The following is a 15,192-nucleotide window of genomic DNA, read 5'->3' on the forward strand; positions in this document are numbered from 1 at the left end:
AATGCTGGCATTATCCTTACATATTGATGGGGTGATTTCCAGTTAAAATTACTGGCTGGTGTGGGTGGGAAGGATGCGTAGGACTACATTTGGTCAGCATCCAGGAGGGTCCTTAATTTATTTAAAGCTGCCGAAGATCAGGACACATTTTCAGACCCTTACCCTCTGCCCGCCCCATTCTGTCCGAGCAGGCATTCCTAACTCAACAAGACTTGTCATCAGAGCCTTTTGGAGAAAGGAGTGCCTGGGGTCAACCCACTAACTCTGAAATCACTTATTGTGTTATTACTCTTCTTCATGAGGAAGGAAAGTTGACCCTCTTCTCTTCTGTTCTTTCCTCTTCTGTCCTTCCCTCCCTTACTCTCTCCTACCTAAAACTTCCTTATTCATTTCCTTCCAGCTCTGCAAGATAGTTCCTGGAAAGCTAATGTGGAGAGGAAAGGCAATTGCCCAACAATTCACATAGAAGCCTGCTTTTGAAAGAGTTCTTGATTTTTTTTTTTTCTTTTCTAGAGTTGGGTACCTGACCTATTCACATTGGTTGTGGCCACTAATCAAAATGAGAAGATAGTGAATTGGTCAAAACTATGCTTCATTTTGCCTATATAGATTCATATCAGTAGACAAAATTGAAGATGAGAATTTGCCTCCAAGCAAACATACTCAAAGTTCTTCCCCATGGAAATCGAAATGAATGTTGGCATAAAGGAGAGGTCAAGTATACTTAATTTCTTGTAGGCTGTTTGCCTGACTTTTGTTAAGCTCAGCCTTCTTGTTTAAGTCTTGAGGTATTTGGGAGCACAGGATTTATTTACTCTCATAGCTACCATAACCATTGATCCCACAGCACAGACACATGCCCTGGGCCAGGAGGAGTAGAGTATCCTGGGCTATGTTTTAGATTTTTAAGGGAATTGGAAATGGAGCAAGAACTGAATATCCTTTGTAAGTGGATATGTATATACTGGCTGATTATGGGCAGGATCTTCAGAAGAGGAAGCAGATGAGAGACAGGATAATGCTCTTATTTCACAAAATCCGGAAATGCTACATACATCTTCAAAGTTTTGTTGATTGTTTTTCTCTCTGAGTCTTAGAACTTAGAGAGCATTTTTATCATGGTATTTTTTTTTTAATGCCCGGTGGGGTTGGATAGTATGAAGGTGAAGGGATGCAGAGGGCCACATTTTCGGAGGATATATTGTACATCAGGAGCTGTTCTGTGCTTCACAAACTCTTCTTTCCTTAAAACCAGTCTTTGAAGCATATGTTTTAAACCACATTTTACTAATGAGAGAACCGAGTCAGAGGGTTAAGCAGCTTGCCCCAAATCAGAGGGGCAGTGGCCAGGTGGGCATTTGAAGTAGATTGGCTTGTCTCTAGAGCCGGGGGTCTTCTACCATGGCTTACTGCTTTGTTTGTCCAAACCTTTGGTATCATCTCTTCCGAATTCAACGATGACTGTTGCTTATATGCAAAGAGAAGAAAACAAAATTTCAAAAATCAGCCATCCCTATCTGACTAAGGACAGTGATGTATGATTTACCATTATCTGCTTAGTCATCTCGACTGGTTTGCCAGTTCCTCCTGGGGTCCTCTGGTGGGATAGGACACTAATTTGGAAGCCAGCCTTCCAAGTCTGAGCATCATACCTCTGCAGGATGGAGAGAAATCCCACTCTCTTCATTATCCCTTTCCTCCCGGCCTCTATCAAAGTACTACTTGCACAGTAGGTCTCCCATGAGTGATTTCTGATGATGACCTTGATGTTGCTACTAATGCATTTGCCAGGGAGAATTAAGCTCAGCCTTCTCTTTTGCCTCCAGGAAAAGTTTCCTCTTTCATTTATGTTCAGTTATTACCTCTTTCTATCTTCCAACAAGCAATAATGGACCCAGATAAGATTTGGATTTTCAAAACAAGCTTCCCATACTGCCTCTTTTCTTCCTTTTGGAACCCAAGAGAAAACGAAAAGCAAAGAAACAATCTGGAAATACCATATGGGAGGTGTCAGTTAAAGCATTTATGTATTAATTTGATCTCTGTATTAAAGATCACAGGCGCACAGAATCTATGGCTCTGTTATTTAGTAAATAATGTATCTAGGTTTTTCAGCCTTGAGAGACCACTTAATCTTCCTGTTGCTGCAGGGCATGGCTGGATTATCTTCCGTATATAGTGATACTTTACTTTGATTCACTGGAAAGAGCACTGGAGAGGGAGTTAGGTGATTTGAGTTTTACTTTCTGAGTTTAAGCACCATACATTATTCATATTTGCATGCCTGGTGCCAAGGACAATACCAGCCAAATCTTAGGCACTCAGTAAATGTTTACTGAAAGATGTGTGATTTGGGGCAACCCTACTTGCTCTTTCTGACCTTCAACTGCAAAATGAAGGGACTGGCCAAAAGTTGCTTCCTTTGATTCTGAAATTCTGTAAATGTTTTGCTTTGGTATTTCAGGTCTCTTAGTCATTTTTCTTCTTAACTCCTTTGGTTGGTTTCTGGCACAAAAAGTGTAGTATTTAACTTTCTTCTTTAATCTGCCTTTCTTCTCCTTTCCAAACATCTCCCAGTCATGCTAATCCTGACAAAGTTTAGTTGTTTAGGTTTTGTGTGTCTTGGGTTATCTTGTCTTCATAAGGGTGGCAAAAGCATTCTTTTGTTTTCTACCTGCTGAAAGGCTCTTTGTGTAACTGGTCACCTCTTTTATATATTCAGCCTTAGTTTATTTGTTGACTTTTAAATGACTGATGCACACAATAGCAAAAATATTCGGTAGTGGAAAATAAAGGCAGGGTGGTTCTTTGTCAACTGTGTCTTATTTAAAGCTCTGTAAATATAGTTAAGGTTTGGGTTTCATAGCCAGAATTCTTTCTTAGTAACTGTATGTAACATAATTTCACATACACCAACCACCATGGAAAATATCACTCACCTTTTATGGTCATGTTTTCGCAACGGATTTATAGGGTTGACTGTGACTTGGAAGAAAAATGTGACGATACTGGCCTTTTTTTTTCAACCCACATCAATGGTTTAACCGACCTGTTCCTCAAATAACAGTGTTACTCATTGATCTTATATTTGGGTAGCCTCTCTTAGTTCTCATTGATCAGGTAGGTTACATTACTCTTGAGAACTCATTTTTTTCTCATCTGTAAAATGGGGATGACAATACTCCAATAGGGTTTTGGTAACGAGAGAAAAGGCACATAAAGAACGCTGGAAGCAGTGGTTGGCTATAGTAAGCTGTCAGTAAATCAGTGAATAGCAGCTTTTCTTATATCATTATTACTGTTATGGAGGTGATTTTGCCAGAATGTTGAAGGAACCATCACAAGAAGGGCTTTGAGAGATCCATGTTCTGCCTCTGGTTAACCAGTTTACATAAAAATGGTTTCAGAATGAAGTTGCTCTACATGGCAGTGGATGGACACTTGGACCAAAAAATATGGTATCAATTCAGATGCAGTGACAAAAACATAAGCTAAATCTCCTCATAAAGTGGGTGTTTTGCAACATGGTTTTTCTTTCCCTATTAGAGAAATATTTTCCCAAAGGAGGAAAAGAAGGTATGTTTGGGAAAGTAAAATGGCTAGCCACAATTATTCCTTAAACTGATATCATTGGTGATATTAGTGGTAAGCCACCCAGAACGAGAGCATTTCCAATATTCTACAGTTGTGCATAAATAAGGTGTAAATGGAAGAAAGATACATAATTACTATATGGAACATGATCTTATGTTCTATTTCATGCACTTATTTTTTTCATTCATAACATTTTAGAAATGCATATTTAATCCTGAGAGATTAAAAATGCCTATTGTTCTTTCAACTTGTTTGCTGTGTCCTGATTTTCTTTCCTGACTCAATTCCATTGAATATCTATGAGTTGTCACACTTTTAGTAAGTAATAACTGTGTCAAGCTGTGCTGACAAAATATCCCAGCATAACTGTTAATAAGCATTGTCATTTTCATTGTCATGAAACAGTTTAGCTGATGATTTATCTCTTATAATGCAGCACTTGGGGCAGATGTATGACTTGTCTCTTTAGCAAGTCAAGTAATTTCTCTAACAAAATGTTAAGCACAGATGGGCCATAAGCTGTCAGTTAACTATTATTGTGTCTGCATCTGCTTGCTCTCAATGCACTGTTTTATGTATTCAGTCAGTTACTTAGCTGCAGCTCCCTGAAAAGCTGAACCTACTCTGATTGGCAAATAAAATGTTCATTTGTCTCTTCTTCCTATTGTTTTGTTTTGGTAACACATGTCAGCAGCTCAATTACCCAGTTCATTAACAGCTCCCAAAGGACATGATGGCCAGCCCGTGATAAGAGGGCATTGTGGCACATATGGTCAATAATGGCCTCTCTCTTGGCAATTGTAAATAAAAGTCACTTGGCCCTTTTCCTTTCACAAGAACTACTGTTTTCCTGTTCCCCTTCAGTGTGCAAATTACCTTTCTTTGCTCCCTGCAATCCAGTCCCAGTAAACCAAAACCTAGCTTACTGCTTTTAGAGACACGGAGACTTCAGCACGGAGAGAGCTCTGGCTCTTAATTTTAATTATGACTGACTTTTAAGCTCTTGAGGGAGGAAAGTTCTTATCAGGGGAGACTATTCTTAGAATGCTGTTAGCTGACTAATTAGTTAACTAATCGGTTTTCCTAATTGAATAGCAGCACATTTTCTTTTTTTCTCTTTGAAACACGCTGGTGGTGCTTACCACGAAGTTTCAAAAAGCCATTGAAAACAAATATTTGCGAGTAGAAATCATTTGCCGGGGTCGGGTAGGGAAGTGTGGCTTCATCTTTGCTTGATGAGAGAGATTCATTTCGTTAAAAGGATTCTTGTTACACACACGTAAATCTCAAAATAAAGGGTTTAAGAAGCCACTGGGTTAATCTGGGTCACTGTCAGGGTCCCCAAAAGTAGTAACGATTCCTTCTTCACTTTATGCCTTTGGAAGGAGGTGCTGAAACAGCAGTTTGCTTGGGATTTTGTGGCTCCTTTAAGCAACATGTTGCTTGTGTCGGGGAAAAGAAAGGGCACAAACATGTTTTTACTTAAACACATCAACGAATACAGCTACTAAAAATAATCACTAGCGGGGCTGCAATAAGTGAAGGAGAAATAGCCTTTCTTTCTAGCTGTGTTGTTACAAAGGAGGCCTTTTAAGTGGCTAATGGTCAGGTAGTGGCTGTTAGGAGGGAACTCCACCGGATTACATTTCCTCAGTGTAACGTGGATTGAGATCCAACACACACCTGAAATTCAATGTTATTAGAACCTCAGGATCCGGGGTCTTTAGGGCCACGCAGCTCATTGCCTCGGAGGCAGCTTGGCCGTTCAGCCAGCCTCTGCTTGTCAGCCCTTATCTTAAATAAACACCCAATGGTCCATGTTGTGCATTTCAAGTCACTCTCGGGCCCCGGAGCACACGCGGCCCTCCTGGACTGCCCCCGCGGCCGGCCATATTCATAACCAATCTGTACTCTCCTCCCAGGGCAGCAGGGACTCGGGGAGTTGTTGAGTGTCAGGGTTTATTTGCGCTATTTTGATTAGCACCAACCTGGCAGGAGCTTATTTTCCTTCTAATGACCCCGTGCTGTGAGAAGGCGGCTTCCGAGGGAAGGGCTTGGGTCAGAGGGGAGGGGACCGGCGTTACATTTCTGCAGCCCCCAGATGGGGACTGCTGGGCGGGAACGAGAGTAGGTGAATGGCTGGAGGGTCTTAATTAGATTTAGAGTTCTTAAAAGAACCTTTCCGAGAGAGAGCCCAGAATATTCTTGCCATACACTGTCCTGCTTTTTTTTTTTTTTTTTTTTTGCTAAAGATTTTTGGGCTGGCAAATTGGGGGAGAAGTTGTAGAGGCAATAAAAGCAAAACAAGACCCCCTGCCCCCCCCCCCCCACCGCCACCCGCCAAGAGGCCACTGATCAGGTTATAAACTATCTCTCCTAGTTTATCAACGATCATGGTCACAATTACTCAAATCCTAGTTCTGAGTTAGGAATTCTGGAAAGTTCATTAGATAGCTTGAGTTTGTTAGGTCACACATGCTTTCTAGATCTACTTTAGGGTTTTGTTGTAAATCTTTGGTTTGTTCCTTTCAGCGGGGTCTCTTCTTTTTTCCTTCTCTTGACGTATATACAATTTAAAAACATTAAAAAAAATAATGTTGCCGATTACTTCTTAGCTTGTGAATTAATGTGGCAGAGAAGCTTCCAGGTGCTGAAGTCTCTCAACTGGCTTGGATTAACCCCTACTGTGCTTCCATTTCAACCTCCCCCTCCTCCCTCCTCTGGAAAAAAAAAAACACCCAACCTCCCCTTTCTCATCCACTCCGGCTTTCTTTGTGTCTGCTGCTCCCTGCCAGGCAGGTGTCAGAGCCCTGAATGAGGGTAAACGCTCCATTGATGGATTCCACAGATGGAGCGTGGAAATCGGTAGAATAGGCCTCGGCCACAGGCCATTTCTTGGGATCCAACAAAAGCCTCCAAATAAGTCAACAAAAATCCCAAAGATCACAAAGGGAAAGTGTCATTTGTCATTTACTCTGGGTCTGTGAGGGAATATCAGACTCTTCCTGATTTTCACCCGAGTAAACAGGAGAGAGGTCATTCACATCTCTCTCAGTGTAAAAGGGCTATTTCAGATCAGAAAACAGTTAGTTGTCCCATTGTCCCCTTGGTGTTGAATGGTGAAACTCACAAACACAGGAGACATTCTACAATTAGCCAAGTAAGTACGTCCAACTTCAAGTTGACCCGTTAAAGACCTCATGGGATATACTTCTGAAATACCTTCATGCTGTCTGACACAGGGTGAAACCACCTTGTGGGGCTCTTAGGCACGATTTTTATCTGTATCTTGTTCTTTCATCGGTGAAACATAGCTTCGAGTGCCGACGCTGACAGGTTTTGCTTGGAAAGGTTAGTACAGATGGGACGACCATCTGATTTGGTCTGAGGCTGTCTTAGAATAAATGACAGTTGACCAAGGAAGTTCAGCCTCAAAACCTGCAGAGAGAGATTCCCCCCACCTCCTCCCGTGTCTGTAAATTGCATTGTGTTATATCTGGGGAAAACATAGAGTTTAAATGGTTGTCATGTTTTGATTCTTTAATTATTCAGATGAAAAGTCTTGCTGAGAAGAAAGACAGTGTGCCAAGTGCATGCTTGTGAATGATTTTGGCTCTCCACTTTTTGCCTGTCTCCCATCTCTGAATTATACTGGTCTGGAAACCAATAATTATAGAATTCCACGTGACTAAATCCCTATAAAATTGAGGTAAGATCTCATGTATAATAGCATTAACTAGGATGAAATATTTCCTGAGGCTATAGAAGAGGTCACAAGGGGTTAACGGACAAAGACATACTCTCTAATTCTGTAATTCCTTCTTTAATTAAACTTCATGGTTGGTCCGCTGGTGGTAATACTTCTGCCTTCTCCTCCCAGTTTGATTTGTTTCCGAAAGAAGAATTTGTAATCCTATGGGGTATGATTGTTGCCTATGCTTGATCTTTTTTTTTTTTTCTTTAAGCAGAAAATGTCCATTTTCCCAAGGTTGATTTGGGGAGTTAATGTGAGATGATTGGGATAACTAAAAATTTTGCTCCTAAAACCTAGAATTAGCTTAACATAGAAAAAGAAGAAGTGAGCTTCTTTTAAAATTAAGAATAAAGCACAGAGTTGAAACACTCAGGCACCTGGGTGAGAGGTGACATTTTCCTGGTGATCACGCTGAGGTTTCTGCTGAATAACTTGTGAATATCCCAACAGATTTCAAGTTTTTATTCCTACGCTTTTGCCTAAAAAGAATTTGAGGTTACTTTACAGCTCTTGATATCCTTTCACTAGGTGCCTTTAATATCAAAAAAGAAGACGTTAATAAAGATATAAACAGAGTGATCAGTTCAACTGCTTGTGAACAGTAGTATTTTCCCTATTGACCCTGGATCTTAGAACTAAGCGTCTGTGATGATTATTAATGGCGACTGCACATGGTCAGACTGACTGCTTTAATTTCTTAAATTCATTCAATATCTTGGAAAATTGATCCATTTCTTAGTGCTTTATTGTCGTTAAACATCTATACTTTGAATATATAAAGAATTCAATAAATATTTGTTGAATTAAATTCAATTGGGAAATTGATTTGGCATATACTATTGATTAAACTGTTGTATTTCTGTCAATTTCATTTGGTTCTAAGAAGTTTCGAAAATTTGGGACAAATAAGAATAGTAGTGGCAATCAGCTAAATGATTTACATTGGGATTCCTGTTTTGGTGTGTTTCCGGTATTCCTCTTCAAAAGGGGACTGTTTGTGTGTGTGTGTGTATGTGTGTGTGTGTGTGATAAAGAAACTCAACACCTATTTAGAACACTCCAGGCTAGATGAGAGAGAGTTCTCCGAAGTCCCATAAACCTGGGTCAAATCCCAGTTTCCAAGTTGTGTGACCTGAATAACCTCTCTGAATCTTTCCTTTTTCTGGGGTGAGTATTTACTTCACGGGTTTTTGTGTAGTTACGTAAGGAAAGGAGAGAAATTCTCCACCTCTTGGGAAGGTTTGCTTCAGGTTCATTGGTGACATTGAGTTAAACAAATGTATAAGTCAGAGAATGGATTGTGAAGGGGTTTTGGTAATAGAGTCAAAACTTTCAAAGTCTGATAAGAATATGGATTAGGATAAAATCTGAGAATTTTTATGCAATTAAAACAATAAAATCTCCACTTAAAGGACCATGTATTATGTATTGATATGGATTTTCTTATGAGAACTATTCTGGAATTTCAAATTAGGGGACAATATCTCTAAAGAACAGTAAAGCAAACTTTGTGAAGGCAGGTGTAGAATGTGACTGAGCAACTTAAATGTATGAAAGTCTCCCTTTAATATTAAGGCCAGGGCTTCCCTGATGGTGCAGTGGTTGAGAGTCCGCCTGCCGATGCAGAGACACGGGTTCGTGCCCCGGTCCGGGAAGATCCCACATGCCGTGGAGCGACTGGGCCCGTGAGCCATGGCTGCTGAGCCTGTGCGTCCGGGGCCTGTGCTCCACAGCGGGAGAGGCCACAGCAGTGAGAGGCCCGCGTACCGAAAAAAAAAAAAAAAAAATTAAGGCCAGACAGTATAAATAGACTGAAGAAATTATATTTAATCTAGTTGCTATATCCTGGCAATTTATTAGCATTTAGATAACTGTCTTGCTAACACTGCTTGTAGTTTTCAAGTCATAGCTTAAATATTATTCACAGAAAAAAAATAATTTCTTTCTGTCAAGCTGTCTGAAAGAAAGGCCTTGTTTTTACTTTGCTGAAATATTTAGCAAGATTAGATACTTGGTATCTAGTATCGAATTTGTTCCAGTATCTTGAGTAAAGTTAAATATGTAAAATAGAACTTCAACGGATTGATTTAATTTGTGCTATTAAAATGGGATTTAAGTTTTAGACTTGTTTTTGGTAAAAACTGAATGATTCAAATTTAGGACATTATTGTGAACCATGTTCTGTGTAAATAATACATTTTAGGGCTTCCCTGGTGGTGCAGTGGTTAAGAATCCACCTGCCAATGCAGGGAACACGGGTTCAAGCCCTGGTCCAGGAAGATCCCACATGCCGCGGAGCAACTAAGCCCGTGCGCCACAACTACTGAGCCTGCGCTCTAGAGCCCGTGAGCCACAACTACTGAAGCCCACCTGCCTAGAGCACGTGCTCCGCAACAAGAGAAGCCACCGCAATGAGAAGCCTGTGCACTGCAATGAAGAGTAGACCCTGCTCACCGCAACTAGGGAAAGCCTGCTCGCGGCAATGAAGACCCAGCGCAGCCAAAAATAAAATAAATTAAAAAAAAAACACAAAAAACATTTTAATTCTATTGAGTAGTATAAGAAATGGTAGTGTTTCCATCTTTAGAAAGAGCTAGTATTTCCTAGCTGGTAGATTAATCTAGGGTTGCTGACTGAACATTTTTTAAAGCCCACATCCTTTTGGAGTTTACAGATGGGGAAAAGTTAGAATTGACTTGTAAGGTTGTGGCTTCATCGTGTCAAAAATGATCAGCTGGTTCAGATAATTTTCTAGCAGAAAAATCAGGCAAATCGTTTCCTCAGTGTCTTTAAAATGATGCTATTTGGAGTTTTTCCTAGTTAGATGGAACCTTTGGATTGCTTTTGAATAAACAGTCTAGGAATAAAAGTAGTAATTTGCTAGCTTGTTAAAGAAAAATTTATTTTTGGTGGTAAAGGCTGTGCTATTGAACTCAGATAGTCTTGAGTCTTGTTTATCACTGACTGTTGGTGGTTCTTCATCTTTTTTTAAAAATCACAATCCTCTTTGAAAAAATTGGTAATTATTTCCTAGAAAAATTCAGGCATGCAAGTACTTGCAAGAATTTCCAAGTAATTTTCAAGGACTCACAACCCCCGCCCCAAAGCTCATCTATAAGTGGTAGTTGGGTGACTCAAAAGAGCAGAATTTCCATTTTAAAGATGTAAAATTGTGACAGAAAAGTGAGTTTTGGTTCAAAACTTAATTTTTCTCCTGTACTTCTAGTCATTCAGCATGTATTTATTGAGCACCTATTATGTTCCAGCAGTAATTCTAGCAATGAACAAGGCAAAGGAAGGGTCTTGAGCTCATAGAGCTTCTATTCTGGGGGATGTTAATTGTTAAGGTGAAACAGTGGTCTTGACCCTCAGAATTAACTCTGGTTGGTACTTGTACATCTAAGCAGCCCTCTTTCTCCAGAAACCAGCGATGATTTTGATTAATTGACCTGACAATGCATGGCACATCATATTTACTTGGGAGGATTTACTAGCCCCAGAGACTCCCAAAGGAAACATGAAAATTTCCACATACTATTATCCTAATGGGATCATAGTAAGAGAAAGTGCAAGCAAAGATTTAAGGTTCTCACAGGCAGAGGAGAGATTTTGGTCAGTTCTTAAATGCTGTTGAGTTTTTCACCTGAATTCACTTTAGACAGAAAAGTCAGGGCAACAGAAACTGGAAGCATGGAAGGAAAACATTCTATAAAAATTTATTTTCTTCTTAGGGGAATGAGTAATCTGTTTCTTGGAGAGTATATTATTTATAACGGAAAAAAATACAGGTGGGAGCAATTTTTTGGATAAATTGTGGCAGAAAATATTTTATATACTTGGGAATTTTGAGGGGGAAGTGAATAATTAATCTGAAATGTTCTGCAGAGCGTTCTCAAAGTGTCTGTCCAGGATCAGTAACATCAGCGTCAATCGCCAGGGAATGTGTTAAAAATGTGAATTCTCAGAGCCCACCCCAGACGTATGGAATAAGAAGAGGGGACAGCCATCTGGTTTTTAATAGGTTCTTCCAGGGATTCTGATGCTCCAGAGGTTTGAGAACCGCTGCCCTACAATTAGGCACAAATTATTGTTCTTTTAATTTGGTTCACGTTTATTAAAGGTATACACATGTAAGTTGTATTGGCTGCTTTTGAAGTTTATAATGCAATGAATGACATATTTCTTAGCATGTTAATACTCCTGTAAAGTGTTAGCATACTTAAAGTCTATTTTTCTTTCTTTCAGTTAATACTAACATTTCCTAAAATAAGATTTATATTAAATTAGACCATTTTACATTAAATTAGATAACAATCGAAAAACCAAGCTTAATGGCTAACATACAGTAGAGCATTACATCTTATAATTCCCTTTTGCTTTTATGTGCCAGTATCGGTTTTCTTTGATTTGTCATATATATTATTAATTTACTCTCTTAATTTCACAGTATTTGAATGTGAATAAAATGTAGAAGGACTAAAATATTAGAAAACTTAAAATTATATTTGTGGGTTATTTTGGATGTGTACCTTTTGGGGCAGCGTATAATTTATACTGAAGTAAAATGAAATTTTAAATTTCTATAGGGCAGAACTAAGTTTGAGCTTAAGAGAAAAGAGAATTAGTAGTATAGGAGATACTTCATTTTAGGATCGCTTCTTGCACTTCCGGCATTTCCCCAGGTTCTACCAGCCTGGGGGGCGGAGATGAGTTACCTTGACGTTGACATTAGTCATCTACAATTTTCTGGCTTTCTCTCCTCATTTGCTGACAGCACACCTCAGCCTCTTCCCCAGAGGATCCTCCAGTTATTTGGGAAGTTTTGAGAGCATTTGCATGTGTTCAGGGGCAAGGCTGCTCTGGCTCCCACGCTACACTCAAGAGTCTGTGGCCTGGTAGCCCTCTGACAACCTCTGCCACTGTCCTGAGGGCCAGGCCTCTGGGAGGGGGCTGCTCTCCTACCGAGAGCCCTATGTCTGGTGCATCTTCAAGCTGAAGAACCTGCTGTTGGCCAACAGGTGCTCTACTGTCACAACTCACAGACGCTAAATTGCATTATTAATGCCAATTTCGACTTAATTTCCCAACTCCTCCTCCGGTTTCTTGGGCGCCTGCATACTAAAACTGGAAGGTCTCCTTCCTGATGCGTGCTCATCCAGGCAAATTCAAGCTTTGGTGAGGAGGGGGCCTGTAGCAAGGCTGGCTTCAGGGACGTGTGGCCTATGCAGTCGCTCAGGGCCCCCTGTGCAGAAGGCCCCGTGCTTAGTTTTATGCTCTGTAGTTGCCATCTTGAAATTCGTGATAACTGTGAACACGGGGGTCCTGCGTTTTTATTTTGCACTGCGTTCCTCAAACTAGGCAGCGGTCCTAAGCAGCTGCCTCTCAGACCCAGACTCTGAACTTCTGTTTAGAAACAGTTTCGTAGACGATGCCTGCTTCTTCCTGAGTCTGTTCTTGAGATTTGCATTAACAATGTCTAAACTCTCCTTAAAGCATTTCCTAATATCTGGCAATGAGAGAGTAAATTGAACACGGTGTTTCTTATAGGAGCGGTATAGTCTACAAATTTATAGGAATCCTGCACTAGTTTACGATTATTGCCTTTTTAGATACGAAGTCAGTTTTGGAATATTAATTTAAAAAATCCCTTTTTAACAAATTTTTTCCTGGTCTAAAGGCTGGTGAAGATTGATCAGGAACCAGATTAAATGTGATTCATTTATTAGACAAGAACGGAGTACCCATTAAAGGCTAAGGACATGGGCCAGAAACATGGAGTAAGGCCTGTCTCTGCTTTCTAAGAGTTCATAATGGGCTTAGAATGACAGGTGCAGAGAGCCATTATTTCTGCCTGGGGGCCTTGGAGATGGGATAGGGGAAGAGATTAAATACCATTTAATAATGTAATACTGCAAGGAGGGGCTTTGTGTCAGTGGGAGGACATTGGGAATGTACTTTAGACTAGGATTTGAATCATTATAGCTTGGTCAGACTTTTTTTTCTTTTTTCTTTTTTTTCATATTTTGGCACTCCAAGAAGCTTGTGGGATCTCAGTTCCTTGACCAGGTATCGAACCCGGGCCATGGCAGTGACAGTGCTGAATCCTCACTGCTCAGCTACCAGTGAACTCCCCAGACTTGTTTTCTGATTCACATTTGATCACTTTTTTTCTCCTGTGCTTTTAGCCTCGGCACCCCAATCAGATGAAGGCTCTGACATCGACTCTGAACCAGATTTACCGCTCAAGAGGAAACAGCGCAGGAGCCGAACCACTTTCACAGCAGAGCAGCTTGAAGAACTGGAACGGGCTTTTGAAAGAACTCACTATCCTGATATTTACACTAGGGAGGAACTGGCCCAGAGGGCAAAGCTCACCGAGGCCCGAGTACAGGTACTGACATCCAAACATCCCCTTCCTGCTTAAACCCACACAGGAAACAAGAGTGTCTTCTCCTCTAAAGCATGTTTCAGACCAAGAAAGTAAATGTATCAGGAATGGTCCTTCATTGTGCATGGCAGCCTCTCACATTATAAAGTTCTTCCTTTCTCTCTCATTTCTTTCCTTCATATTTCGCCGTGTCGTGATAACGACGTCATGACCTCCGTTTCCATTTTATGGCATGTGCTTGGTCCAAGCACCTCCTGCCAACACCCCCCCCCCGCCCCCTGCCCCGCCATCTCCCCCAAGGTATGTCTGTGGTATACAGCAACATACTACTTTGCTAACCAGTCAGAAAGTTTTCCTTTTCCTCTTAATAGGTTGATAAGTCCAATTAAATTTATTGATGTGATGGCTATATTTGCTTCTTTTCTATCACATTATTTGATACAAGTATTTTATATATATAGATTTAAAACTGTGATCCATTTAATTAGCTTTCTTTGTATTCTTAGTATTTTTTTTTGTATTTATGAAAGTAGACATTCTTATTTTAGACTTTGGTTGTCATTATGAGGAGAATGTAATTATATCAGATGTATCACAGAGAAGGGTGTCAATTCACATTATTTATTCACCATTTCAGGAATCCTTGTTATGTACCAAGCACTGTATAGACTTTGGGGGTGGTACATAGATAATAGCAAAATTTTGAGTGGTTACTCTGTGCCAGGCACTGTTCTAAATGCTTTATAAGAATCAGTTCATTTACTCACCGTTAAAACCCTAGGTTGGTGCTATTAATATCCCCAATTTATAGATGAGGAAGCTGAGACTCAGACTATTTAAGTAGCTACCCAAAGTCATGTAGCTAGTAAGTGATGGAGGTAATTGGATTCCATACACTTCCTCCCTATGGCCTTTCAATTATGAAGATGTGCAAAGTTATATAAGGTAAAATCCCTTCCTTTAAGTCTAGAAGCATTGCAAGTAACTGTATTATTTAAAGAACATTTTAAATTATCTTTTCAACTCAGAAGTGTTCTGGACCCTCTGGAAAGGCTACTTTGGTGTAATATGTTTCTATTGAGTGATAGAATGATGTTTCATTGTGAGTAATGAACTTTCTTCTCAAGGCAGTAAAGCATGGTTGGAAAGATTACAAATGCCTCAGGGTATCCTGGAACCCCTTACTGCCCCAGGAGTGAAGTTACCTTGTCTGGAAACGTCATGTTATTGCCAGATACTTGACGTTCATAGTTAGAGTGAGGCTGGGGACTCAGCAGCGAACTAGGCAGTTGATGTGGTCTCCAGATTGATCGACACTTTCCCATAAGCATGTAACTACCTCTCCTATCACAGACTATTTTGGAATAGCCTCTCGTAGCCTGCAGAGCCAAGTCAGAGGGATTGTTTTCTTCAACTTGACTTTCTTTCTGATCATCACAGTGCTAGGAAGGCCAAG

At 40.2% G+C, this 15,192-nt stretch overlaps 1 protein-coding gene across 2 annotated transcripts in view; it reads left to right on the top strand.

The window, feature by feature from the left end:
* Window positions 1-15,192, top strand: part of PAX3 (paired box 3) — a 94,018-nt gene that overhangs the window by 50,156 nt on the left and 28,670 nt on the right. For both annotated transcript variants that reach the window (XM_060015512.1, XM_060015514.1), the window contains exon 5: window positions 13,534-13,739. In XM_060015512.1, the coding sequence (XP_059871495.1) occupies window positions 13,534-13,739 (206 nt within the window). The remainder of the gene's footprint in view (window positions 1-13,533; window positions 13,740-15,192) is intronic.

This window comes from Delphinus delphis, chromosome 7 (assembly GCF_949987515.2).
Source record: "Delphinus delphis chromosome 7, mDelDel1.2, whole genome shotgun sequence".
NCBI classification, from domain to species: domain Eukaryota; kingdom Metazoa; phylum Chordata; class Mammalia; order Artiodactyla; family Delphinidae; genus Delphinus; species Delphinus delphis.